General features: G+C 46.5%; 1 protein-coding gene and 1 long non-coding RNA gene across 5 annotated transcripts in view; one reads left to right on the top strand and one right to left on the bottom strand.

Moving 5' to 3' along the window:
- Positions 1-11,783, top strand: part of LOC144608145 (paired box protein Pax-7) — a 126,273-nt gene extending 114,490 nt beyond the window's left edge. For all 4 annotated transcript variants that reach the window (XM_078425558.1, XM_078425560.1, XM_078425559.1 and 1 more), the window contains one exon: positions 8,623-11,783. In XM_078425558.1, the coding sequence (XP_078281684.1) occupies positions 8,623-8,738 (116 nt within the window). In that variant the 3' untranslated portion in view covers positions 8,739-11,783. The remainder of the gene's footprint in view (positions 1-8,622) is intronic.
- LOC144608146 (uncharacterized) overlaps positions 8,322-27,854 on the bottom strand; it is a 45,544-nt gene continuing 26,011 nt past the window's right edge. Inside the window, exon 3 of the long non-coding RNA XR_013549170.1 lies at positions 8,322-10,109. This is a non-coding gene — a long non-coding RNA (uncharacterized LOC144608146). The remainder of the gene's footprint in view (positions 10,110-27,854) is intronic.

Here is a 27,854-nt window from a genome sequence, read left to right as displayed (position 1 = left end):
CTTTGAAAGTTACTGCTGAATCTGTTTTCAGGCAATGTATTTTGGCTACGGAAGATGATTCTACCCTCCTCCAAAAAATGTTGACAATAAAAAGGTCAATGTTTTTGTCAGTTTTATTAGTAAAAGGTCCTTGGGTGCTCATTTAAAACTGTGGTGCATGGAAACATGTTCTCAAGAAGGGAGGTGAATCTGTGGAATTCTCTATCCTGGTTGTGGAGGCTGGAATATTGGGGTTATTTAAAGAGGAAATGGATATTTTTATGAAAGTCTGAGGAATTGAGGGACATGGGGAACCAACGGACAGGAGGCATTGAGGGCAGGGGTCCAATTGAACAGCAGAATAGGCTTGAGGGGCCGAGTGGCCTACTCTCCGGCTCCTACTTACTTTCTCTTCTTATGTTTGTAGTACCAGGGTTCTGCATGGTGTTTTGAGAACATGTGTGGCTACCTTCAGATATTTATGTGTGCAATCCCCCAAGACCAGCCCCCATCAAAACCACAGCCTGGACACTTCTCATAAGCCGTGATATTTCTTCCCAGGAGCAGTGCTTTTGCACACCTCCAGGACATGAAACGTTCAACTTACCACAGATCTGTTTGTGCCCCATCCTCAACCCCTCCCTCCCTCCCTCCCTCCCACCACCCCATTGCTCTGACTCCACATGAACTTGGACTCACCCTGGAGGTCCATCTTTACGTGTCCAGGACAATCTCGCCTTTGCTGTTATTCAAACATCACCAAATGCTAAATTAGAGCGCCAGAGACCATGGTTCGATCAGAACCATGGGGTGCTGCCTGTGTGAAGTTTGCATGTTCTCCTTGTGACCATGTGGACTTCCTCCAGGTGCTCTGGTTTCCTTCCACATCTCAAGGCATGCGGATTTGTAGGTTAAACGGCCTTTGTAAAATTGCCCGTTATATTTTGAGAGTGGATGAGAAAGTAGAATAACATAGAACTAGTGTGAATGGGTGTTCAATGGTCAGCGTGGACTCAGTGGGCCGAAGGGCCTGTTTCCATGTTTATCTCTAAACTCTAAACGCCACTGATCAGAAAGACGATGATTGACTGTCGGAGGAGTTATTTAACTGCGGGCAACATCTTAGTGAAGTCCAATTTCGATCCTCAACCAATTTCCACAGGTTCTACTGGATCAGAACCAGAACCTTATAGGAAAGGCACTGGGTCACTCGCCCTTGACTCTGCTGCGCCATTCAATTAGGTAATGGCTGGATGGTTGTTAAAGATAAGAAATATAAACACCGGTGGATCAAGAGTCAAGAGTGTTTAATTGTCATTTGTATGGAACTATGAAATTCTTACTTGCCACAGCTGAACAGGCCTGTAAATACAATACACACAGATAATGTATATATATTTTTAAATAATTCATAATAACAGGCCAGAGGCCTAATTATTCCACTTGTGCTCTCTATCCTTTAATGCACTCAATCAACAACAATCTGTACATCTCTGCCTTGTAAACTTCAGCTGATCCCCAATATATCCTGAGCTGCGGTCAGGAATTCTGATTTCCATTACCTGTCGTGTGAAAATGTGTTTCACATTTTGTTGCCAAGTTCCTGGCCCCAATCCCAAACACCCTTGCTGTGGATTTTCCCTAACTGAGGGGAAAATTTCTCCAGAAATTAGAAGGGCACAAAGGGAAATGAAATAGCTCTGGCAGATAATATTAAGGAAAATCCAAAGAGATTTTATGAGTACATTAAGGGAAAGAGGTTAACTAGAGAGGGAACAGGCCCCCTCAGAAACCAAAGCGGTCATTTCTGTGTGGAGCCACAGGAGATGGGCAAGATGGGACAGTTAATAGAGATGTTCTGGGAACAGTCTGTACAATGGTCGAGGAGGTGCTGAATGTCCTAAGCCATATGAAGGTAGATAAACCTCCCAGGCCTGATCAGATATATTTGAGGGACTGTGGGAAGCTAGAGAATAAATTGCAGTCACCCTCGCTGAGATATCTACATCATCATTAGACACGGGTGAGGTGCCGGCAGACCGGTGGGTGACTAATGTTATACCTCTATGTAAGAAGTACTGCAAGTAAAATCCTGGGAATTGTAGACCAGTGAGCCTAACATCTGTGGTAGGTAAGTTACTGGAGAGTATTCTGAGGGATAAGATACATATGTATTTGGATAGACATGGGCTGATTAAGCATAATCAGCATGGTTTTGTTGAAGATAGCGTCTCACGAATCTGATTGAGTTTTTTGAAGTTGTAACTAAAAAGGTCGATGAGGCATTGATAAGGTTCCGCAAGGTAGGCTGCTCTGGAATGTTGGATCACATGAGATCCAGAGAGAGCTAGCTGGCCCCATGGAAGGAAGTAGAGGATGATGGCGGAAGGTTGGCATATGGACTGGAGGCTTGTGACAAGTGATGTACCTCAGTGATCAGTGCTGGGTCCATTGCTGTTTGTGGTTTGTATCAACAATTTTGAAGCAAATGTAGAAGGCATGATTAGTAAGTTTGCAGATGACACTAAAGTTGGTGGTAGCATAGATAGCAAAGACAGTTATCAAAAATTACAGCAGGATGTTAATCAGTTGGGCAAATGGGCTGAGGAATGGTTAATGGAGTTTAATGCAGATAAACGCAAAATGTTGCAAAACGCAAGGCATTTTGTGAAGTCAAACAAGGTCAGGACCTACACAGTGCACAGCAGAGCCCTGGGAATGTAGTAGAGCAGAGGAATCTAGGAGTGCAGATGAAAGTGGTGCACTTGAAAGTGGTGTCACAAGTAGATAAGGTAGTCAAGAAGGCTTGCAATATATTGGCCTTCATCAGTCAAGATATTGAGTACAGGTGCTCCTCAACTTATGATGGGGTTACGTTCGGTGAAATCCATCGTAAACCGAAAATATCGTACGTTGCAATACATTTAATACACCTGATCACGTGGCCGGAAGCGAGCTACGGCTCATTGCCGTTTGCACCATTGCAAAGTCGAAATATCGCAAGTCGAAGCATCGTTAGTCGGGAAACATCTGTATAGAAGTTGAGATGTTTTGTTACAGTTGTACATGGCGCTGGTGAGGCCGCATTTGGAGTATTGTGTTCAGTTTAGGTTACCCTGCTATAGGGTGGACGTTATTTAATTGGAAGGAGTGCAGAGAAGATTTACGAGGGTGTTGCCTGGACTTGAGGGCCTGTGCAATAGGGAGAGGTTTAGCAGATTAGGATTATATTCCCTGGAGCATTGGAGGATGAGGTGTGACCTTATAGAGGTGCATAAGATGAAAAGGGGGATAGGGTGAATGTACAGTCTTTTCCTTAGAGTAGGAGAATCAAGAACCAGAGGGCATAGGTTTAAGGTAAGAGGGAAAACATTTAATAGGAACCTGAGATGCAACTTTTCTTCACATCAAGGGTGGTGTGTATACGGAACAAGCTGCCAGAGGAGGTAGGTGAGGCAGGTACTATAATATTTAAAAGACATTTGGACATGGATAGCAAAGGTTTAGAGAAATATGGGCCAAATGCAGGCAGGTGGGACTAGTATAGATAGGCCATCTCGGTCAGCATGGGTAAGTTGGGCTGAAGGGCCTGTTTCCATTCTGTATGACTCAGACTCAGTCCACCCCACTGAATCCTAATTATTATTTTAAACTATTGCATTAGGTCATTCTCTCACCAGTCGCCTCTTCCTCAACATTTAACCCTTTAAGCCCCCGGATCATTCTGGTGGAATTGTGCCGCACTTGATTGATTGAAGCATGAAAACAGGCACACCCACCAAATCCATGCAGGAAAGCCCGCCACATTCAATGGAAACAGGTCCTTTGGCCCACTGAATCCACACTGACCATCGATCACCCATTCACACTAGTTCTATGTTATTCCACATTCTCATCTACTCCCTGCACACGAGGGGCAATTTACAGCGGCCAATTAACCTACAGACCCGCACATCTTTTATAATGTGGTGGAAACCCACGAAGAGCCTGTTCCTGTGCTGCACTGTTCTATGTTCTAACATCAAGTGAGTCGTGCACTGTCACACACTGACCCTCTACCACAGACTCAGCTGTATGGGGTGGCCACTCTCCCTGGTGTAAAGCTGAGGGCAAATGCAATGTGAACCTGATCCCTTTCCTCAGCCTGTCACTGGTCCACTGCTGGGCTCAAGGGAAGGCCCAGTAAAGAAGGACTGTGCAGTGTGCTTTTCACCATGGATAAATCTGAGATGTACTGAGCCCCAAATGACTCAGACTTACTCCGGAACCATCAGCAGTTGTTCAGCGTAGACTGATATATCTTCCCCAAGATGTCATGCTCAAAACTGGATGCAGTACTGTAACGCCACAGTCTCGTTCTGGACACTCTACACCCATGTTCTCAAACCAGCACCCTGCAACTACAGTCAGTGTCAAGATAACCATGATCTCAGGCTACTGGTAGAGAGTCTGGAACCACGGTCCCCATCCAGACACTGAAGAAAGGTCCTGACCCAAAACATCACCTATCCTTTTTCTCCAGAGATGCTGACTAACCCGCCAAGTTAGTCCAGCACTGTGTCTAACCCTAGTACCACAGTCGGCATTTAGACGCTCTGCAGCTGCAGCCTTGAGTCTGAACTCCAGTAACCAACAGGCTGCAGTTATTCCAACAGTTATTCATCCTATAACTGTTGTCTATCTTCACCCAACACATCTCCACCTTCTAATTATGGCCTGTGCCCAAACCGACTCTCCAGTACCACCGTGCTCTCTCTACGTGCCCGTGCTCTCTCAGGGTCCAGATTCTTTAAATCGCCTACCCATTTCCCTGCGGCGATGCTGCCTGACCTACTGAGTTCCTCCTGCACTCTGTGTTTAGCTCAAGATTCCAGCGCCTGTAGTTTCTTGAATTTCCATATGTTTCTGCAGCCAAGGTGCCTCAACGGTCACAAAGAAGCCTTTGGACCAGCTTTGACTTTGATATCTCCTACATAACGTTTAGCACAGAGGGCTGAGTAATAAATACTGGGCCTGCCGGCAACAATTACATCCTGTAAATGAATAAACAAAATGAAACCTGACCAAATATAGCACTGACCAAATACATCTGCAGAGTGCCCTCAATAATGCTGTCAGTAGACACTGTTCGAATGAAGGACTTGCTCCTCATTTAACCCTAAATAGTCTGCCATTCACTTGGGATGGTGATGGGATGAGCTTGCCAGTGACAGCCAGAACATGTGACAAAAGCACAGCAGAATCACATTCTGCACATCCTGTTACCAAAACTGAACTCCGGCACTCTGTAATCAGTGTCTAGACTCCCCATTGTGGGCATCCCAACCCTGACATCCGATAGCTGGTCTGTCCATGGAGAAGACTGCAAAACAAATTACTGCCTTATCTCCTCTCACTGTCTTCTCATCTCTGGCCTTTGTCCATCCATCTAGCAGATCCCCCTCGACCACCCCCCCCCCCCCCCCATGTGCATCCACATCACTAGCCAGGCTTTGTCTCACCCCCACTTCTCTTTTCCAGCTTTCTCCCCTCTACTACAGTCAGTCTGAAGAAGGGTCCCCACCTGAAATGTCACCTATCAATGTTCTGCAGATATGTTGCCTGACCCGCTGAGTTACTCCAGAACTTTGTGTCTTTTTATGTAAACCAGCATCTGCCGTTCCTCGTGTCTAAATTCTCGATTTATTCGGCCTACCAAATCCCCAACCCAGAGATGGAAGGTGATAGGTAACGTCCAGTGGGAAGAAGGGGCTGCTGGGAGCTATGAGATACAGCCATGCCATGGTACATTCACTGGGCTACCGAGCATGCTCAGCACATTAATTAGCCAACCCCCCATCTCCAGCCCCGGTGCCAAGGAATATCAAAGACTTTGTGCGAGACCATGAAGTGAATTTAAATAGAAATGACAGCTCGGTAATAAGGCTTTCCATCGAACACCGCTCCCCCTTTGGGGCAAAGAGATGACAAGCTCTTCAAGCTGAAAATGTTGTTTACTTAGCAGGCATGATTGTCTGGCGTGCCAGCTTTGCACACAACAGTTATTGGCAGGGTAACCGGAGAGGTAATGAACAGAGAGTAACCATTATCCGATGCGAGTCAAGTGAGCATATTTAAATACAGGAGCACATCACTGCGCTCTCAAAGCCCGAGGTCTGGAACTGGGGGCTCCTCGCTCACTTCTGAACCTTAAGACAATGCAAACTTCCTATGCCATATATTCACCCTTAGAATGTGAAATATGTGTGAGAGATGGGGGGGGGGGGGGGGGGGTAAAGGGGGTGGGAGCAGTGTCTCAGGAGAAAACTTGGAGACACAAGAATCTGGAATCTTTAGCAAAACACAGTTCTGCACCGAGTGAGTCGGGCAGTATCTGTGGAGGGAAATGGACAGGTGACACTTTGGGACTTGATGGGCCGAATGGCCTAATTCTGCTTTTATAACTTATGAACTTACGAACATGACCCTTCTTCAGACTTTAGAGGAAGGGTCCCAACTTGAAACACTGTCTGCCCATTCCTTCCGCAGATGCTGCCTGACCCCTGAGTCACTCCAGCACTTCTGGTGTTTTTGCTCAGGAGCAAACCTGCTGGGGATTGTGCATGGCTTTCTCATAGATTTTTTTGCAATTATTTGCTGGGAATTTAATCAAAGTCAGCAACAAGCTCTCATGAGTTGAATCTCCCAATCCACCACTGCCTTTGGCTGGGCTGCACGCTCTGTCTCTGGCCGACACTGCAGTGCCTGATCACCATCTAGTGACTGCATCTGGCGAGGCCAGGGTGCTTAAACAGTCCTGGAGCACTTCCCTCAGCCACGCACTAACAGACTGGAATCGAGCAAAATACAAAGTGCTGGAGTAACTCAGTGGGTCAGACAGTATCTGTGGAGGGAAATGGGCAGGTGACATTTCGGTTCGGGACCCTTCAAACTTTAGAGGAAGAGTCCCAACCCGAAATGACACGCACTATCAGACTTCAGAATGGCAGAAACTGTTCTCATTTGAGATCTCACCCTCCTAATTTCCTTAAATCAATCCAGTCTGCAACCCTCAACTCTCCGCCTTGCCCCCTTTTGGAGGGTGTGCTTTCTGCCCCAGTACAGCTTCCTCCCAACAACCATCAATCAGACTCTTGAACACTAACCTCAACTGTGAGGAATGGACTGTCTTTGGTTGCACTAAGGATTTTACTGTTATTATTTCCACTAGTTTTGAGGTTATCAATTTATTATGTTTATTATACCTGTGTGTATTGTGTTTACAGGCCTGTTGTGCTGCTGCAAGTAAAAATTTAATTGTCCCCATGTACATATGAACCATTAATTTAGAGATACAGTGTGGAAACAGGCCCTTTGGCCCACTGAGCCCGCGCCAACCAGCGACGGGAGGATGTACAAACTCGTACAACCAGCACCCATAGTCAGGATCGAACCCGGGTCTCTCCCGCTGCGCCACTGTACTGCACCACAAGGATTGACACTCTTGACACTTGAATTCTCACTCTCACCTCCTCGGGACCATTCTTTGAACCTTCCTTGTTCACCAAGCCTTCAGCCCCTGTCCCGAAACTGGAACACTTTCAACCCCGACCTTTGCCAAGGGGTTTTGTATTCTCAGGGCCAATGTGGAGCGGGTCAGAGCAAGCCCTGCCCATCGGACAGCAACACCTTGCTCACGGGGTGGTCAAGGTTCCCAACCTTCAACCGTGCTCATGAATAAACCGTGTCTGGATGCACGGCCGGGAGATGGGTTTTAGGGCTTGTTCAGAAACACCCGGCTGAGAAACCCTGGGCATTCCCACACGGGACGCCGGCACTTCTTACCGGGGTCAGCGGCCGGTGGCAAATCTTGCACCTTGGGACCTCTGACCGTGTTTTTGAAACGAGTCACACTGTCAGTTGTCGTGGGCAGGGGACGGGACGAGGGAGTGTTTGTTTACCCTAATGCACTTTCTTTAGTCAGAGGGTGGTGAATTTGTGGAATTTGTTGTGAATTTGTGGAATTGTCTGCCACAGAAGGCAGTGGAGGCCAATTCACTGGATGAATTTAAAAGAGAGTTAGATAGAGCTCTGGGGGCTAGTGGGATCAAGGGGTATGGGGAGAAGGCAGGCACAGGTTACTGATTGTGGATGATCACAATGAATGGCGGTGCTGGCTCAAAGGGCCAAATGGCCTCCTCCTGCACCTATTTTCTATGTTTCACAGTAGGTTATGGAGGCCAAGTCAATGGATATTTCTAAGGTGGAGATTGATGGAAGCTTGATTAGTATGGGTGTCAGGGGTAACGGGGAGAAGTCAAGTCAAGTCAATTTTATTTGTATAGCACATTTAAAAACAACCCACGTTGACCAAAGTGCTGTACATCTGATTAGGTACTAAGGAAAAAATGAAACATACAGTAGCATACAAACACAACAGCACATACAAAACAGTTCACAGCGCCTCCTCAATGAGTCTCAAACGCTAGGGAGTAGAATGTGGTTGAGAAGGAAAGATAGTTCAGCCTTGATTGAATGGCGGAGTAGACTTGATGGGCCGAATGGCCTAATTCTGCTCCTACAAGGTAAGTGCTTATGAAGGTCTGGTGTATTTGCTCGGTGTTTGTTTACCCTGATGCATCTTCCGCTCTCTCTCCCCCCAAGGTGCGGTGGATTATCTGACCAAGAACGTGAGCCTGTCCACGCAGAGGCGGATGAAGCTGAGCGAGCACTCCGCTGTCCTGGGTTTACTGCAGGTCGAGACGGGCCAAGCTTACTGAGAGCCGGCGGGCTCCGCTCAACCTCCCCGAGCGAACCTGTGTCCGGGCGTGCGGGCGGCCGGCTCTGACACCCCACCCGGCGGGGCAATTCCAGACACCTCTCCATCTCCGCCCTCCTCCATCGGCGCCCCGCCGACCCACCCACCACACGTGTATCTCCAGTCCCGACCGATGCTTGCAGCTTAGAAACGCCCCTCTCCCGTTATACGGCACACTGGAAGCTCTGTAAGAGTGTCAACTTTTTAAAAAAATGCTGTTCAAATCGCACCCTGCCTCCCACCCCCCTTCCTCCTTGACTCGGCACAAACTCAGAGCCCAGCGGCGGTGCTGTGACCCTTCTACCCCACCCCGCCACTAATTCAGTGGACACATGGGCGCTGGACAAAACAGGGGAGAGGTCCGGAGCCGGACAGTGGGGAATAATCTGCTCCAACGCATCCTCTCGCCAGCACGAAATCCAATCTTCAAGCGTACAACGCCGGGGCAGTCCGTTCGCCGGCTTCGCCCATCCAGGTAGTGACTGAGATCCCCGCCGTGTCAAAGGAAGGCTCCGCTCCTTCAGCTGGAAGGGGAGATTGTGCAGAGAAACGTCCGCTTTACTGGAGCACACAATCTTCAGCTTGACTGCAAGAAAGCGCCGTGCAGAGAGACCCAGAACATGTGTGTTGGGATTTGGGGAGGGTGGGGTCTCAAGCAAACGTCTGTGATTTTATCTTTTTTTTAAATTCTAATGAGTGCAAAGTGTCAATGGGAGGGGGGGGGGGGGGGGTTCAAAGTACATATATAAACATTCCAACGTGGATTTACAGGAAATGTCGAACTGTTTGACTGTGTGGCGCTTGGCGCTGAGTTTATCCGTGTAGTTTGTTTCTGAAGGACTCTTTTTAGAGATTGCCGTGTGGGTCAACAGTGGGTCTCAGAGCCGCGCTGTATCCTGTCTCTGTTACCCGGCCCTGAGTCCAGGTAGAGAATCGTTCATAAAAGGGGGGTTTCGCGTCACCTAGATGGTGGCACGGGGGAGCTTGTAGTTTCCAAGAAGGTTGTTTCAATAAAAATGGACTCGGATATTTCACATCTTGGCTTCAGCAAAAGCAAGAACAGCATTCCCCGGTGATGGATGGGCTCTTTGTAAAGACTGTGGACTAACAGAATGAAAGAGTTTGGTAATCCATGTGACCCGGCAGTCAGTCCACTGAGCCGCCCCTGTCCCCAGCTTCCGCCCATTACAGATGGACGCACTCTCTCGGAAAGGGACGGCGCTATCGGGATGTATCATAACTTGGCAAAGCTCTTCTCCTTCCCCGCTTCGGGCGCTGAACCAGGAGAGGACGTTTAACCCTCTCTCGCAGGATGTGGGTTCCACGCATTTTTCTGTAATTAAAAAAAAACATTCGACAGAACTTTACCGATACTCTATAGACATTTTTTGGCATGTTAGGTATTGAATAACACTTTCTCTCTCCTCCGCTTCCCCACCCTTCTATGGTGTATTGTAGACCCTTCTGGCCTGAGTGAATTTAATGGAAATTTCAGGTAACTGTTTGGCAACCTGTCGCTCGACTTTGCCCCCCAATAACTCCCAATGACAGGCGATGGAAAGGTGCGAGGGACGGAATGTTTTCTGTCTGTCTATCGGAAGTTCACTCCAGGAGCGCCAACAAACGGTTCTTGCCCTCGCCATGGAGAGACAACTTTGACTTCACACAGCTCCCAGACCCGCTCCTCCCACCAAGTCTCCACTGCCTTGCCAAGTGGAGCGTGGAAATCAGGCGCCGTTGCTCCCAGCCCCGGGTTCCAGAGGCCAAGGCAGGTCTCTCTTCTACTCCGGGACATGGTAATCATTAAGATGCAACCTGCAACCTATTTACCGACGGCTCCGTGGTAACATGGTTACAGGTAGTTTCCCATGACCAATCCACAAATCAATTTGGTTTCGATGACCCAAGAAGTTTGATTGATACCTAAAACGCAGTTTCCCCCGCCTCACCCCCGTCTACATCCGCCTGTTTGAAGTTGAGATCAAGTGTTTATTTCGAGACTTGATTCCTTGTAAAGAAGACTGGTCTTCTTCGCCTACTCACCCCCCCCCCCCCCCTACTCCACCTCACAGTCTCTCTCGGGAAGAGGGTTAAATGGTCCAAGAGGACTTTGGGCCAAATGAGGAAAATGGGACCAATCCAGAATGCCAACTTGGTCGGCTGGCCCAGGATGGGCCGAAGGGCTTGATTCCGGGTTATCCAGCTCTATGACTCCTAAGTGCCCTCTTATTTCCACAGCCCCTTGGGCATGACCTGGGTTGGGAGTTCAACCCCTAGGAGCCCGCTGGCACCTTTGGTTGGAATCTCCACTGAAGTATCTCGGTGGCATCGTTCTTGAATTTTAAAAGAGAATCGTGACCCTGGGTAGGAAACAAGGCACAAGCTACCAAACCACGCGACTTCCCGCCAACCCCTCCTCTCTGCTTCAACAGTTGCAATACATTTTACGGCTAATTAATAGAAATCTGCGGTAGGCTTCCTGCTTTTTAATGCTACCCTGCTGTTTTTTCCCCCTCCATTCCGATGCTGGACCTTTCATTCCAATGTCCTCCAGTCAACTCTTAACCCAGTTTCGAGAAAGAGAAAAATCAAAATGCAATTAAAATGCATTTGGTGAAAAATATGTCAATTTTCTAAAAAAGCTCCAGGATCTGGGAATCAACTTCTGGGCAAATCCGGTCACATTACAACGGCTGACCCTGTAGTTTCAGTCAGACGCACCTCATAGTTCCATTAAATTCTCAGCCCAGCTCATCCTTGAACCGCTCACAGATTCTTCAACCCTCTTCTTTCCACCTTAATCCCTGTCGCAATAAGTCGCCTAGCTTCTGTGCTTGTTATAATTTGATTGAGCATGTGTGTATATAAATTCACTGCATAATTTATTCTGCTATGTTGTTAATTATAGAGTAGATGGGAACCTGTACTCGCATTTACATACGGTCACTAGATGTCTGGCTCTGTAACCTGCTATAATTGTTATCTCATTAAAAGTTAACTGAAACTAGTCGGCCAAGAGTCGCTGTGTGTGTAAGTGCATTTATTTTTGTGTTTGTTTACCAGAAGAGGTTTACCAGAAGACTGAGACAAGATGTTGGAGTAACTCTGGGCACTTTAACTTCCCCTCCCATTCCCAGTCTGACCTTTCTGTCAAGGGCCTCCTCCAGTGCCATAGTGAGGCCCACCGGAAATTGGAGGAACAGCACCTCATATTTCGCCTGGGCAGTTTGCAGCCCAGTGGTATGAACATCGACTTCTCCAACTTTAGATAGTTCCTCTGTCCCTCCCTTCCCCTCCTCCTTCCCAGATCTCCCTCTATCTTCCTGTCTCCACCTATATCCTTCCTTTGTCCAGCCCCCCTGACATCAGTCTGAAGAAGGGTCTCAACCCGAAACGTCACCCATTCCTTCTCTCCTGAGATGCTGCCTGACCTGCTGAGTTACTCCAGCATTTTGTGAAATAAATACCTTCGATTTGTACCAGCATCTGCAGTTATTTTCTTATACTTGTTGGAGTAACTCAGCGAGTTATCTATTCCTTTTCACCAGAGATGTTGCCTGACTCGCTGAGTTACTCCAACATTTTGTCTCTATCTTCGGTGTAAACCAGCATCTGCAGTTCCTTTCTGCGCAGGTTTACCAGAATGCTGCCTGAATTAGAGGGTGTTGCCTACAAAGAGAGATTGGAGTCATGCATTGTTCTCTCTTGGAGCATTGGAGGCGGAGGGGGGACCTGATAGAAATATATAAAATAACGAGGGGCGTATATAGGGTAGACATTCAGAACTTTATTTTCAGGGTGGAAATGTCAAAATCTGAAGGGTATAACTTTAAGGCGAGTGGGGCAAAGTTTACAGGAGGTGTGTGGGGTAAGGCTTTTTATACAGAGTGTGGTAGGTGTCTGGAACACGTTGCCAAGGGTGATGGCGGAGGAAGATACAATAGTGGCTTTCAAGAGGCTTTTAGATGGATACATGGATATACAGGGAATGGAGGGAGATGGATCGCATGCACGTAGAGGAGATTATTTTAACTTGGCATAATGGACATCACGGGCTATGTTCTATGTACATGTTCTATGCATAGCTTTAATGCTTGCCCTGGTATATTTGTGAGATTATCCCTCACCAGTAAAGAGTCTGAAGCCAAAGAAATCAGGACCAAACACATTGAGGATGTAACTAGTAGAGTGGATAAGGGAGAACCAGTCGATGTGTTATATCTGGACTTTCAGAAGGCCTTCGACAAGGTCCCACATAGGAGATTGGGGTACAAACTTAAAGCACACGGTATTGGGGGTTCAGTGTTGAGGTGGATAGAGAATTGGTTGGCGGACTGGAAGCAAAGAATAGGAATAAACGGGTCCTTTTCGGAATGGCAGGCAGTGACTAGTGGGGTACCGCAAGACTCAGTGCTGGGACCCCAGTTATTTACAATATATATTAATGATTTGGACGAGGGAATTGAATGCAATATCTCTAAGTTTGCGGATGACACGAAGCTGGGTGGCAGTGTTAGCTGCGAGGAGGATGCTAGGAGGCTGCAGAGTGACTTGGATAGATTAGGAGAGTGGGCAAATGCATGGCAGATGCAATATAATGTGGATAAATGTGAGGTTATCCACTTTGGCGGCAAGAACAGGAAAGCAGAGTATTACCTGAATGGTGGCCAATTAGGAAAAGGGGAGATTCAACGTGACCTGGGTGCCATGGTGCACCAGTCATTGAAAGCAAGCGTGCAGGTGCAGCAGGCAGTGAAGAAAGCGAATGGTATGTTGGCATTCATAGCAAAAGGATTTGAGTATAGGAGCAGGGAGGTTCTGCTGCAGTTGTACAGGGCCTTGGTGAGACCGCACCTGGAGTATTGTGTACAGTTTTGGTCTCCTAATCTGAGGAAAGACATTCTAGCCTTAGAGGGAGTACAGAGAAGGTTCACCAGATTGATCCCTGGAATGGCAGGACTTTCATATGAAGAAAGACTGGATAGACTAGGCTTATACTCGCTGGAATTTAGAAGACTGAGCGGGGATCTTATTGAAACATATAAAATTCTTAAGGGGTTGGAGAGGCTAGATGCGGGAAGATTGTTCCCAATGTTGGGGAAGTCCAGAACCAGGGGTCACAGCTTAAGGATAAGGGGGAAGTCTTTTAGGACCGAGATGAGAAAACATTTCTTCACACAGAGAGTGGTGAGTCTGTGGAATTCTCTGCCACAGAAGGTAGTTGAGGCCAGTTCATTGGCTATATTTAAGAGGGAGTTAGATGTGGCCCTTGTGGCTAAAGGGATCAGGGGGTATGGAGAGAAGGCAGGTACAGGTTACTGAGCTGGATGATCAGCCATGATCATATTGAATGGAGGTGCAGGCTCGAAGGGCCGAATGGCCTACTCCTGCACCTATTTTCTATGTTTCTATTGAGGGGACAAGTAGACGGGAAGGGGACACAAGAAACAGCATTGCAGTTTGGGCCACTCTGACAAAGTAAATTCTGGAGAAATGCAGAGACCTGTGGGAGTTACAGAGCTAGGCAGCTCGGGCCCCTAGGGATTTGGAAGCAGGAATAAAAAATTGAAAAAAGACACAAAGTGCTGGAAGAACTCAGCGGTCAGGCAGCATCTGTGAAAGGAATGAACAGATGACTTTTTGGGTCGGGCCAGTGGAAGGAGTACCTTTCACTCTCATGAAGCACACCTTAGTCTTTATTAGAAACCCAGACATTTGCTTCGCCTACTGACTCAGAGGCTGGTGTAACCCATTGAAGTGCAACCAACACTAAGAGGCAACTTTTTCACTCAGAGTCTGGTGGATACATGCCAGAAGAAGTAGTTGAGGCAGGTGCAATAACAGCACTTTAAAGACTCTTGGACAGGTACATGGATAGGAAAGGTTGTGTAGGAAAATAACTGCAGATGATGGTACAAATCGAAGGTATCACAAAATGCTGGAGAAACTCAGTGGGTCAGGCAGCATCTCAGGACAGATGGAATGGGTGATGTTTCGTGTCGAGACCCTTCTCCAGACTGATGTCAGGGGAGGGGGCGGGACAAAGGAAAGGTTTATAGAGATAAGGGCCAAATAGGGGCAAATAATAGCTTAGACGGGGTATCTTCGCCAGCATGGAAGAGTTGGGCCAAAGGGCACATTTCCATGCTGCGTGACTCTTATGTTATAAAGCGGTCTATAATGTGAAAGGTTGTGAACATGTGTCTGATCTCGATGGATGATTGACCAGACACCCACACTGAGACTGCTGCAGCTCACACCCTCTAGAAAACCCCTCCACAAATGTCGGGACCTGCCGACCATAACGATAAACCAAGCATCTATTTTTCGGCACTGTCTCAATAACCTCAGTGTACACGGCTCCAATAACACAGAGATGCATCCAAAGACACTGCACAGACTTGACATTGACACCAGTCCATGCAGCAAGCTATTGGGGCAGAGATCAGAAGTTTGGCCTAGGTTTTAAGGGATATCTTCAATGAAGAAAGACAAAGACTGGTAAGTGTTTTTAAGCTGTTAAGTCCAGATAGCAGGTGTCAATAGTGGGCCACATAAATCAGGCATAGTCCTTTTTAGCACATTAATATTTAAATTTTACCATTTAAATGTTACCATTTTAACATTTTAGCAATTTAACATTTTAGCAACTTAAACTAACCACCTCTGCCTGCATGTGATCCACACCCCTCCATTCCCTGTGTATCCATGTGCCTCTCTAAAAGCTCTTAAACACCACTATCACAGCGGCCTTCACCCCTTGCAGCGAGTTCCAGTCACTCACCACTCGCTGAGTTAAAAAAATCTTGCCCCGCACATCTCCTTTAAAGTTTGCCCCTCTTACCTTAAAGCTGTGCCCTCTAGTCTTTGACTTTTCCACCCTGGGAAAAAGGTCCTGATTGTCCACTATATCCATGCCTCTCATAATTTTACATACTTCTATCAGGTCTCCCCTCAACTTCTGATGTTCCAGGGAAAACAATCCAACTCTATCTAGCCTCTCCTCACAGCTAATACAAATATTAAATTAAATAAATTTTAAAAGGGAGATTCAAAATGTTGATTTCAAAATGTTGCTGGGCCGAGAGCCAGCCGAGGTCAGTCGGCACAGAAACAATGACCAAGCTGTGTGTGAAAGGAACTGCAGATGCTGGTTTACACCAAAGATAGACTCAGCAGGACAGGCAGCATCTCTGGAGATGGAATGGGAAATGTTTCAGGTAGAGACCCTTCTTCAGACTGAGATCATTCTCGTTAACCTCCTCTGGACCTTCGCCAGCACATCCTTCCTCAGATATGGGGCCTAAAAATGCTCAAAATACTCTAAATGCGGTCTGACCAGTTATAGAGCCTCCCCTCTCCCCTCCCCTCTCCTCTCCCCTCCTCTCCTCTCTCCCTCCTCCCCCCTTCTCTCCTTCCCTCTCCATCCCTCCCCTACCCTCCCCTCTCCATCCCTCTCCTCCCCTCTCCATCCCTCCCCTACCCTCTCCTTCCCTCTCCATCCCTCTCCTCCCCTCTCCTCCCCCCTCCATCCCTCCTCTACCCCCCCCCCTCCCCCCTGCCCTCTCATACCCTCTCCTACCCTCTCCATTCTCTTTCTCTCACCTTTTCCCCTCTGGTTGCGACACCTAGGCTTATAAAGAGCAGGTTGATGAGGTTCAGGTGGGTCAACCCTGTCTCTGCTAATTGGACAAATCTGGTACTGTGGCCTCAGCTTGCAGGTGCTGTGGTTTGGCCGCTCCTGACCTGTCTGCCGCTGATGAGGATCGGAACGGCATCCGAGGGAGGGGCACTGTCATATTTCCCCCCCACAGTCCCCTGAGCGACAATCCTGGGACTTGTTCAAAAAAAATTGTGTGCTATAGAACTTCGACTTGAATTTCTGACGGAAGGGATGAACACGCCAAACACTGGCATTCTGATGTGCATGGATCACTGAAGTTTTCTCCATCATCTGAGTAGCCAATGCAGTCTTGCCCGCATTCTCCAGCAGTATGGTGTCGGCTCGACAAAGACTACACCGACATTTGCAGTAGGGTGAACTCAACATCTTTATTGTGACAAAATGATCCAGGTCCACATGGAGGCGTTGTCCCTCGTTGTCAGTGTACATGTGAGTGGTCGCTGGCGATCTTGGGCTTGACCCGGCAGCTCAGTCCTTGTATCCCAAGGGAAGCCAGGAAGATGAAGCAATACAGAGGGCCCTAGTGAGACCACACCTGGAGTATTGTGTGCACTTCTGGTCTCCAAACTTGAGAAAGGACATTCTTGCTATTGAGGGAGTGCAGCGTAGGTTCATGAGGTTAATTCCCGGAATGGCAGGACTACCGTACGTTGAAAGACTGGAGCGACTGGGCTTGTATACTCTGGAATTTAGAAGGATGAGAGGGGATCTTATTGAAACATATAAGATTATTAAGGGATTGGACACGCTCGAGGCAGGAAACATTTTCTTGATGTTGGGGGAGTCCCGAACCAGGGGCCACAGTTTAAGAATAAGGGGTAGGCCATTTAGAACGGAGATGAGGAAAAACTTTTTCACTCAGAGAGTTGTGAAGCTGTGGAATTCTCTGCCTCAGAAGGCAGTGGAGGCCAATTCTCTGGATGCTTTCAAGAGAGAGTGAGGCAGAGCTCTTAATGATAGCAGACTCAGGGGATATGGGGAGAAGGCAGGAACGGGGTACCGATTGTGCATGATCAGCCATGATCACGGTGAATGGCGGTGCCGGCTCGAAGGGCCGAATGGCCTACCCCTGCACCTATTGTCTATTGATTGATTGCAATTAGATTGAGTGTTTGAGGTAACAGGAGTTTTTAAAGTAGATGGATCATCTGAGGGATGTTAAGTGGGACTATCAGAGAGTGTACCTTTGCTTCAGTTTTAAAGTGTTAAGACCGTGCACGAATCCTAACCCCAGGAAGTGTGGCCCACTATTCGCTGTCATCCCAAGGGCCAAGCAGGGAGAGTGCTGCTGGCAGACGTACGGTAAGGGCATCAATTGCTGAAATTTAATGATAAACACCCAGTTGGGATTCCTTCATCATTTAACAGGTAACCAATGGGTGTGTTTATTTGGCTGTAAAATGAGGTCTAAAGACAGTTAAAACGGATGAGAAAAGCAGTGAGGAGCAACAAAGGCAGAAGGAGGTTAACGTATAATGACAATGAGCGGTGAACGCTGTGAACAATGAATAGTGACGCCAGGTGGAACAGGGCTCTGCCCGAGCCGGGTGCCTGCCCCTTTTCCGGGGTTACATCCGTGCTTGGGTATCATTAGAGAGGGAATACGCACTGTCCATGGGTGGCCTGAGGGGTTTCCGGGACCAGTGGGCACTGATGGGGGTGGAATGCATCCTTAATAAGGATGGGGAAATAGTTATCTAATGGTCAGTATATTTGTTTTACTTGTGCTATGGTGGTGGGTTTGTTTGAATTGTTTAGTATTGTAAATAGTATTGTAAATAATTGAATTAATCTATTTTAGGCTTAAAAAAAAGCAGAGAGCAATGAACAGTGAGTGATGTAAGCAATGCACAGTTAAGTTGGAAAGGGAGCAGAAAAGATTCACCAGGATTTTAACTGGGTGGATGATGGAATGTACCCTTGACAAGAATTGTAATATAGTTATTGAATATTCAGTAAATTTGGTTTTTAAGAATATTTGTTTCACTTTGTACAATGGTGATGGGTTTGTTAGTATTGTTTTATATTGTACATATTATTATTGGAGAGAATTTATTATTTATTTTTGGTTATATTTTTTAAAAAGATGTTACCTGGGCCTGCAAGCTTCAGTTAACAGGAGTGGTTGGAGAGGCTGGAAGTTTTTCCTTTGGAGCCTTCGACGGTGAGGGATGACATTATTCAGAGGTACAAGATCATGAGGGGCATGGATAAAGTAAACGCTCAAAGTCTTTCTCCCGAGGTAAAAGATTCTAAAAATAGTGAGCAGTGGCTTAAGGAAAGAGGGGAGAGAGTTAAAAGGGACCTCAGGAACAACATTTTCACTCTGAAGTTAGTCCATATCTGGAATCAGCTGCCAGAAGAAGCTATAGAAGTGGGTACAATTAAGGCTTTAAAATATATTTGACCATATATATGGATAAGACGGGTTTAGAGGGATATTTGCCAAATGCAGGCAATTGGGATCACCCCAATATTCCAACTTGGTCGACATGGAGCAGTTGGGCCGAAGAGCCTGTTTCCATGCTGTACAATAATATGACTATGGGCAATATCTCCTGTTCCAAGTCTCCTATTCTTCCCACAGTCCACAATCACAGTGAACACAATCACAAAGTCCACATTTTGGAAGTGCAGTCTTTCTGTTCTAATGTAGGCAAATGCAGCCACAAATTTTCACACTGCAAAGGTCCCATGGACAACAATGAGATAATTGACCACATAATCTATTTTTTTAATTAATTGGTACAATTTCTCAAACTCGTACAAAGTTTTGCAAAGCCATCAAATGTTGAGGGCGGCCGATGATTGTTAACGTAACAATTTACACAAAAGTTGCGGAGGGAATTGGATCTGAAAGAGAGGCATGGAACTCCGGCAAAGGAAATGTGAAACTTGTGGACCTGTGGGACAATATCCTTCAGTAAAGGCGCAAGATTATCAGCCATTCACAAAAACTGTCCCTGCCATGTCATGCCTGAATTAATCAGGATTTAATCAAATCCTAGGATACAGCTGGAGCGCGTTGGATTACAAACAGAAATAGATTCATTTAATCCCATGCAATTCGTAAGTAAATAGGAGCTTTAATGTGTAGTTCTGCTCACCTGGGGCTACGGGTCACTCCAATCGCCAAGTGTCAACAAGATCTACAACACAACACTTTGTTGGATCTCAATTCAATGCCAAACAACAAAGTTCTTTTCGGCTTTTGTTCTTCTGAAACCCTTAGCAAGTCTCCAGGTCCTACAGCCCCATCTGGCATTCCTCAGCAGCAACTGCAGGTTCCCTCTTCCGAACAAGGAACCCGCAGAATCCATGTAGGCCCTCATTCTGAGAGCCAGCATGGTGGTGGTAAGTTGTACCAAAACACTCCTGCCCCTCATCTGAGGCCCATTCACACCTTCCCTCCCCTCTGATCTCTCTGATCCATTAATAATGTCTCAAATCCATGACTGGTGGGAATCTGGATGTCCCTTCAGATTTCCCAGGTATCTGAGAAGATTTGGCATGTCCAAGAAGATTCCCTCAAACTCCCACAGCTGCACTAGACAAAACATTCTGACGGAATTCTCAGCCTGGTATTGCAATGCTCTGCTCTTAACCACCTGAACCTGCAGAGAGTGGTGAACACTGCCCGGCCCATCACAGACTCGTCACTTCCTTCCATCCAGTCCATCTTCGCCCTGTGTTGCATCAGGAAGGTTGGAAGTATCATCAAGGATGCCTGTCGCTCCTGGCCATTCCCTTTTCTCTCCCCCACCTAGTGGAGAACTGTAGACCTTAGAGATACAGCATGGAAACAAGCCCTTCCTTCGGTCCGCCGAGACCACGCCGACCGCCGATCACCCCGTACACTAGCATTATCCTACACACTAGGGACAATTTACAATTTTTACCAAAGCCAATTAACCTACAAACCTGTGCATCTTTGGAATGTGGGAGTAAACCAGAGCACCCGGAGAAAACCCATGCAGTCAAAGGGGGAACGTACAAACTCCATACAGACAGCACCTGTAGTCAGGATTGAACCTGGGTTTCTGGCACCGTAGCACAGCAACTCTACTGCTGTGCCACTGTGCCACCCTAAAGTAGATACAGGAGCTTGAAAGCCCGGATGTGCAGACTTAAGAACAGCTTCTTCCCCATGGCTATCAGACCCCCGAACCAATCACCACTTTCACACACAATCCTCTGAGGTGCTGCCATGTATACTTTTTCTGAACTCCATTTTATTCAATTGTTCCGTAATTTAAGTGAGGCATGGAGCACTTTAATCTTGAATTTGCACAAATTTAGATGACACGCCAAACTTGCACCAGTCTGCTGTTTTGCACACCTTGTATTTTGGAATACACATGGAAATAGGCCCTTCGGCCCACTTAATCCACACCGGTTCACATTAGTTCTCCATTGCCCCATTATCTCATCCACTCACGAAACATAATAGGCAATTTTACAGAGGACGATTAACCTGTACACCGCACATCTTTGGGATGTGGGAGGAAACCGGAGCACCCAGAGGAAACCTGCACAGTAGACAATAGACAATAGGTGCAGGAGTAGGCCATTCGGCCCTTTGAGCCAGCGCCGCCATTCAATGCGATCATGGCTGATCATTCTCAATCAGTACCCCGTTCCTGCTTTCTCCCCATACCCCCTGACTTCGCTATCCTTAAGAGCTCTATCTAGCTCTCTCTTGAATGCATTCAGAGAATTGGCCTCCACTGCCTTCTGAGGCAGAGAATTCCACAGATTCACAACTCTCTGAGTGAAAAAGTTTTTCCTCGTCACCGTTCTAAATGGCCTACCCCTTATTCTTAAACTGTGGCCCCTGGTTCTGGACACCACCAACATTGGGAACATGTTTCCTGCCTCTAACGTGTCCAACCTCTTAATAATCTTATACGTTTCGATAAGATCAGTAACAGGGAGAATGTGCAAACACCACAAAGACAGCATCCGAAGTCAGGATCGAACCCGGTTTTATGACGTTGTGAGGCAGCAGCTCCACCAGCTGCATCAATGTGCCGCCAAATAGTTTATTGTTGTATTTATCATTATTGTATGTACAATGATTAGGCTGTGAGCTTCATGTGAACAAGGAATTTCATTGCACCCTGGTGTTCATGACTATAAACTAATCTGATCTGATCTGAAAGATTGTGGATTTTGTAGAGTTCGTCTGGTCGGGATTATTGAGGGATATGGGTCAGAGGCAATTAAATGTGTCAGGTGAAGAGTAAAGAGACAGGTATCAGCCTGTTTCCTCGCTGTATCTTTAAAGTCTAATCTGCAGGAGATACCTACAGGCAAGACCCAGGAGAAAAACAGGCCCTTCAGCCCAACTTGCCCACACCGACCAACATGTCCCCTCGACACTAGTCCCATTTGCCCGCACTAGGCCCATATCCCTCTACATCTGTCCGAACAATGTACCTGTCTAATTACATCTTAAACGTCGTGATCATCCCTGCCTCAACTACCTCCTCTGGCAGCTTGTTCCATACACCCACCACCATTTGTGTGAAAAGTTACCCTTCAGATTCCTCTAAAGTCTTTCCCCCTTCACCTTAAACACTTGCCCTCTGGTTCCTGATTTCCCCACTCTGAGCAAGAGACTCTTTTTCCTTCTTAACAAGGATTTTATTCAGTGTTTGCATTTCACAGTGTACCAGAAGGTACAAAGACTTTCAATGGTCACATTGCATCAGGCGATCATTATAATACAATCGTACCCTCCTTGTCTACAATACGCTCAACCCCCCCCCCCATGGCAACCAGGGCCTCTGGAGTCCTCGTGGACACCGTGTGTTCCCTCTCCAGGGACAGGCGAGCAAGGACATAGGCCCAGAAGAGGGGCAGGCAGCCAAATCTGGTGTAACCATTGACCACCCACTGCCTGGACCTGCGGATGGCCATCTTAGCCAGGCCCAGGAGCAGACCGACAGGGAAATCCCACCCTCCTGATCGACCCTCCCCACTCCCTGCCTTGTGCCCAAATACCAAAATCGTGGGATTAAAATGCAACCATAACTTGAGGAGCAGCCCCTTCAGATATTCGTACAGGGGCTGCAACCTCTCACACTCCATATACACGTGAAACACAGTCTCTTCCTCGCTGCAGAAGTTACAGGCAGCTGGTGAGTCCGTGAACCACCTCAAATATCTGTTACATACCACAGCTCTGTGCAATACTCTCCACCCCAGGTCCCAGATGTAAAGGGGGAGGACTCCTTTATAGAGAGACCTCCACTGGGGACCACTCCCGCCGTCAGGTGGTAACTCAGACTGCCAGGGCATGTCCGGACAGAAGACAAGGGCCACAAAGTGTAGAGTGTGCAGGAGCAACCTGGACAGTAAATGTCTCTCCGCTTCACGGAACAACAGGCTGGGCATCTCGGAAAGGCGGCTCATGTTGTGTAGGGCTGGCTCCCAGGTAAGATTCTGGGGCCTGGACCCAATGAGCAATTCCAATGGGGTCAAGAGACTCTGTGCGTCCACAAATTCCTCTCAAAACTTTATACACCATTATAAGATCACCCCACATCCTCCTACGCTCCAGGGAATAGAGTCCCAGCCTGCTCAACCCCTCTCTATAGCTAAAACCCTCGAATCCTGGCAACAACCTTGCAAATCTTCTCTGCGCCCTTTCCAACATAACAACATTTTTCATGAAACATGGTGCCCAGAACTGAACACAATACTCTAAATGCAACGTCTTATACAACTGCAACATGACCTCCCAACGTCCATACTCAATACTCTAACTGATGACTGATGGACAGCACTTCCATTACAGTCACCACTTTAAACATTACACCTGCCTCTGGAACAGGGTGTGAGTGAGGTGTGAGTGTCGGCTGGCAACTACATCCCTCCTCATCTCACTCTCTCACTCTCCTTTACAAACCCAACATGAGGCAAAACCGTTAAGTGCCGGGTGCTCAAGGGTTAAAGGCTTGGCGTCCACAAACTGAGAGAAAAACTCAGAGCAAGGAAAGATAAAAGAAATTCTGCTGCTGTCTGTAATATTCTGTGTTCAGTTTCCCTAACCCTGACTAATTAACAAAAGAAAACATTTAAATGACTTCTTCTCTTCTTTGTACAGTTTTCCACGAAAAAAGGACAGCTTTTAAAAGGCACATACATGCGATGCAACCTTTTATGAATATAAGCGGCACCTTAACAGCCGTGAATTCACTGTATGGACCTAGAACAAGGAGACAATTTTACTAGATAATAGCCTATCATGGAAGATACAATTTAAATTAAAAAATGCAATTTTCACCTTCGGTTGAACAAATGATTACAATTTCTATACAAATTAAGGCATCCAGCTTGTGCCCTAGTACCTTTATCACACCATAAAATATGACATTATTACCATGAAATACATTTTCAAATATTTTTTATTTTGTCTATTGCTTTTAAATACAATCAGCCTGGTATCACTTATGCCTCCCCACGTTCTGAGGTGTGATGGGAGAGGGGCAGGGAGAGGGATGAAAGGCCGGAGATTAAAGCGAACGAGAAGAAAATTTTAAAATAAATGAGCAATCTTTCGCTCAAAAAAAGCTGCTGGTTGTATCTCACAGTGAAGAAGAATACCTTCCGTTATCTACACTTTGCAATCGCTGCCCCATCAGATGTAGCCTATCATGCCACCCTCCTGAGTATGTATCCAAGGCTCACGTTTCCTCTTTGTTCCCTGTACAGGAAAATGTTTAAAGGAATTCACGGGTTAAACAGAGTGAAAGGAGAAAGATAGTCCAGAAAATCACAGAATTGGAGCTCAGCTAAAGCACAGAAAGAGTCCACTCTGCCCATCCACTTTATACTGGCTCATGGATCAACAATCCATGGGTCCCGTTCCTCCAGTTTTTACCTCCCTTGGTCTTGCAATTTATTCTCCGCTCACTACCAAATATAATTCTCTTTGTGACTTACACATTGATTCTGTTTCCAAAGAATTATCCAACCCTAGCCCTTCCTTCTTCTCCTTGCTCCCATCCAGCAGAAGATACAGAAGACTAAAACCGCGCACTGCCAGACTCAGGAACAGCTTCTCCCCCTCTGTTATCAGGCTTCTGAACCGTCACTCCTTAAGTTAGGGCACTGTCCGATTCACCTCTACCCCATTGGGAACATTGGACTTTGTCTATGGAACCACTGCTGAGAACTATATTCTGCACTCAGTATCTCCCCTTCACTCTACCAATTGTACTTGAGTTTGGCTTGATTGTATTTATGTATAGTATTATCTGATCTGATTTGATAGTTTGCAAAGCAAAACTTTCCATTGTACCTCAGTGCAGGTGACAATAACAAACCTGAGCCTAAACCATCCCAGCAGATGCCAATGAATTCCAGACCCTGGGAACTCTGTGTATAAAAAAACTTTTCCAACAGAGTATCTTTTATTTTCAAACCTGGAGTGAGATTGTTGGTGGAGTCATTGTTCATCAGGATCATAAAGTCGCTGCACTCTGTGGTCCCAGTGATTTGGACATAGCTGGGTTCCAGTTTCCAGGGGTTTCTGACCTCCTGGAGGTTCTGGTTTAGGCTGAGATAATAAACGGATGGCACACTTGGGTTGAAGTATCCTGTGGCCACTCATCTCCGACATCCCAACAGCTCTAACTGCATGTTGCCCTTCAACTGACTTCAAAGTATATCACTTAATTGGATTATAGTACTTTGTCCTGGAAACACCTAGAAAACAGAACCACGGATGTACCTTCACCCGAAGCTCCTTCATCACCCACTTCCCACGGACGGTAAGCGATGTCCAGTATTGGGCAGATCCCGAAGAATTAATGTGTCTAAGAAATCGTGCGCACCCTCATATCAACTGAACACAGCACCAACACCCACACTGTTTAATAAATACATTAGTCATCGAGTCATACAGCACATAGACCAGTCCTTCGGCCCAACTTGCCCATGCTGACCAAGATGCCTCATCAACGGTAGTCCCATTTGTCCACGTTTAGTCCATGTCCCTATAAATCTTTCCTAACCATACACCTGTCCAAATATCTTTTAAATGTTGTTCTAGTACCTGCCTCAACTACCTCCTCTGGCAGCTCACCCACCACCCTCTGTGTGAAAAGGTTGCTGCTCAGGTTCCTATTAAATCTTTCCACTCTCACTTTAAACCTATGTCCTCTGGTTTTTGATTCCCCTATTCTGGGTAAAAGATTCCGTGCATTTACCCTATCTATTCCCCCCATGAGATAATAATAATAATAATAATAATAATAATAATAATAATAATAATAATAATAATAATAATAATAATAATAATAATAATAATAATAATAATAATAATAATAATAATAATAATAATAATAATAATAATAATAATAATAATAATAATAATAATAATAATAATAATAATAATAATAATAATAATAATAATAATAATAATAAACATTTATTTTTTATAGCGCTTATCCAAATGCTCAAAGACGCTTTACAAAAACAGTCAAGACATAAAAACAAACAAACGAACTATCCTGATGGAGAAGCGGCGAACAAATAGCGCCAGCGTCCTCTCACGTCAGGGTCCGGCAGTAGACAATAAAGAAACACAAGACATACAATTACAATTTTAACACAATCAGCCATCACAGTGATTGCTCCAGGCACACCCTCACTGTGATGGAAGGCAAAGAAAGGTCTTATCTCCTCCTCATTCTTCTCCCGTGGTGCCACGAGGCGATCGAGGCTCTTGACTTTTGAAGCCCCCCACCGGGCGATGGAAAGTCCCAGGGCCGAGCAGAGCAGGCCGATGAAGGTCCTGAGCCCCCACCGGACGATGGAAAGTGCCGCGGCCAGGCCACGCAGGGCGATGAAGGGCTTGCGAGCGGGTCGATCAAACCTCACGCTCCGGGGCGGTCGAAGCTGCTGCGGCTGGAGCTCCCGAAAGCCGGTCGCCAGCCAGGGACCTGCGAACTCCCGATGTTGCGGTCTGCAGGGCCCACGGCCGAAGCCTCCGAGATGGTAAGTCCAGGCCCTGCGACCGGAGTCTTCAAGGTCGATCCCAGCTGGAGGCCGCCGACTCCACGGTGTTAGGCCGTAGCGCGAACGGAGATACGACACGGTAAAGATCGCATCTCCGTTGAGGAGGAGATTGGAAAAAAAAGTTTCCCCCACCCCCCACATATACAGAGTTAAAAATAAATCAAAACATACATTTAAACGATGACAATAGACAAAACAAAAAAAAAGACAGAGAGACTGCCGGTGAGCCGCAGCTGCAGAACGCAGCCACGCGTTCTTATACACCTCTATAAGATCCCCCCTCAGCCTCCTGCCCTCCAAGGAATATAGTCCTAGCCTGCTCAACTTTCCCCCATTAATCAGGCTCTTAAGTCCTATCAACATCCTTGTAAGTCTTCTCTTCACTCTTTCCAGCTTAAAGTTATCCTTCCTGTAGCAGGGTGACCAAAATGCACACAATCCTCCAAATGTCAACTTTGCATTTTTCAATGAAATCTCATCTTCTAAGCCCAAGAGACTGCAGGTTCCATCTACTTCTTTCCTCATTCAACAAAGTCACCATCCCTGGGATTCATCTGGTGAACCTTTGCTGCACACCCTCTACACATCTTTCCTTAGATGGGGAGACCAGACCATTTGGCAATGATCCAATTTCACCAGGCTCTATGTAATCGGAGTTGTTTAAAATAGTTTAAAAATATAGCATCCTTCAATTTTTCCAATCAAAGTGATGAACTCATAGTCAGGGAAAAAAACTTCTGATGCTGGTTTAAATCTAAATTTTGTGTCTACCTCATATTGGGGTGGCACGGTGGCGCAGCAGTAGAGTTGCTGCCGTACAATACAATACAACACAATACAATACAATACAATACAATACAATACAATACAATACAATACAATATATCTTTATTGTCATTGTACAGGGTACAACGAGATTGGGAATGCGCCTCCCATACGATGCAATAAATTAATTCGCTAGTCAGTATTAATTTAAACAACCCAATGAAACAAATTAGAACAGTTTTAAAACAGAATAAAGTGCAAGTAGATTTGTGCCGGTTCACTGTGCGTTGTGACCATCCGGCTCGGCAGGACTGGTTCATAGCAGCTATGGCCCTGGGGATGAAGCTGTTCCTGAGTCTGGAGTTGCGGGCGTAGAAGGCCTTGTATCGTCTACCTGATGGAAGGAGTTCGAACAGACTGTTGCAGGGGTGTGAAGAGTCTTTATGGATGCTGGTGGCTTTTCTGAGGCATCGTGTGTTGTAGATGCCCTCCAAGGCTGGTAGCTGTGTTCCGATGGTCCTCTGAGCTCTATGGACTACCCGCTGAAGAGCTTTGCTCTCTGCCTCCATGCAGCTGAGGTACCACCAGTGACCCGGGTTC

This window comes from Rhinoraja longicauda, chromosome 30 (genome assembly GCF_053455715.1).
Source record: "Rhinoraja longicauda isolate Sanriku21f chromosome 30, sRhiLon1.1, whole genome shotgun sequence".
NCBI classification, from domain to species: domain Eukaryota; kingdom Metazoa; phylum Chordata; class Chondrichthyes; order Rajiformes; family Arhynchobatidae; genus Rhinoraja; species Rhinoraja longicauda.
The sequence above is the reverse complement of the archived record's forward strand: the minus strand, read 5'-3'. Positions and strand labels throughout refer to the sequence as shown.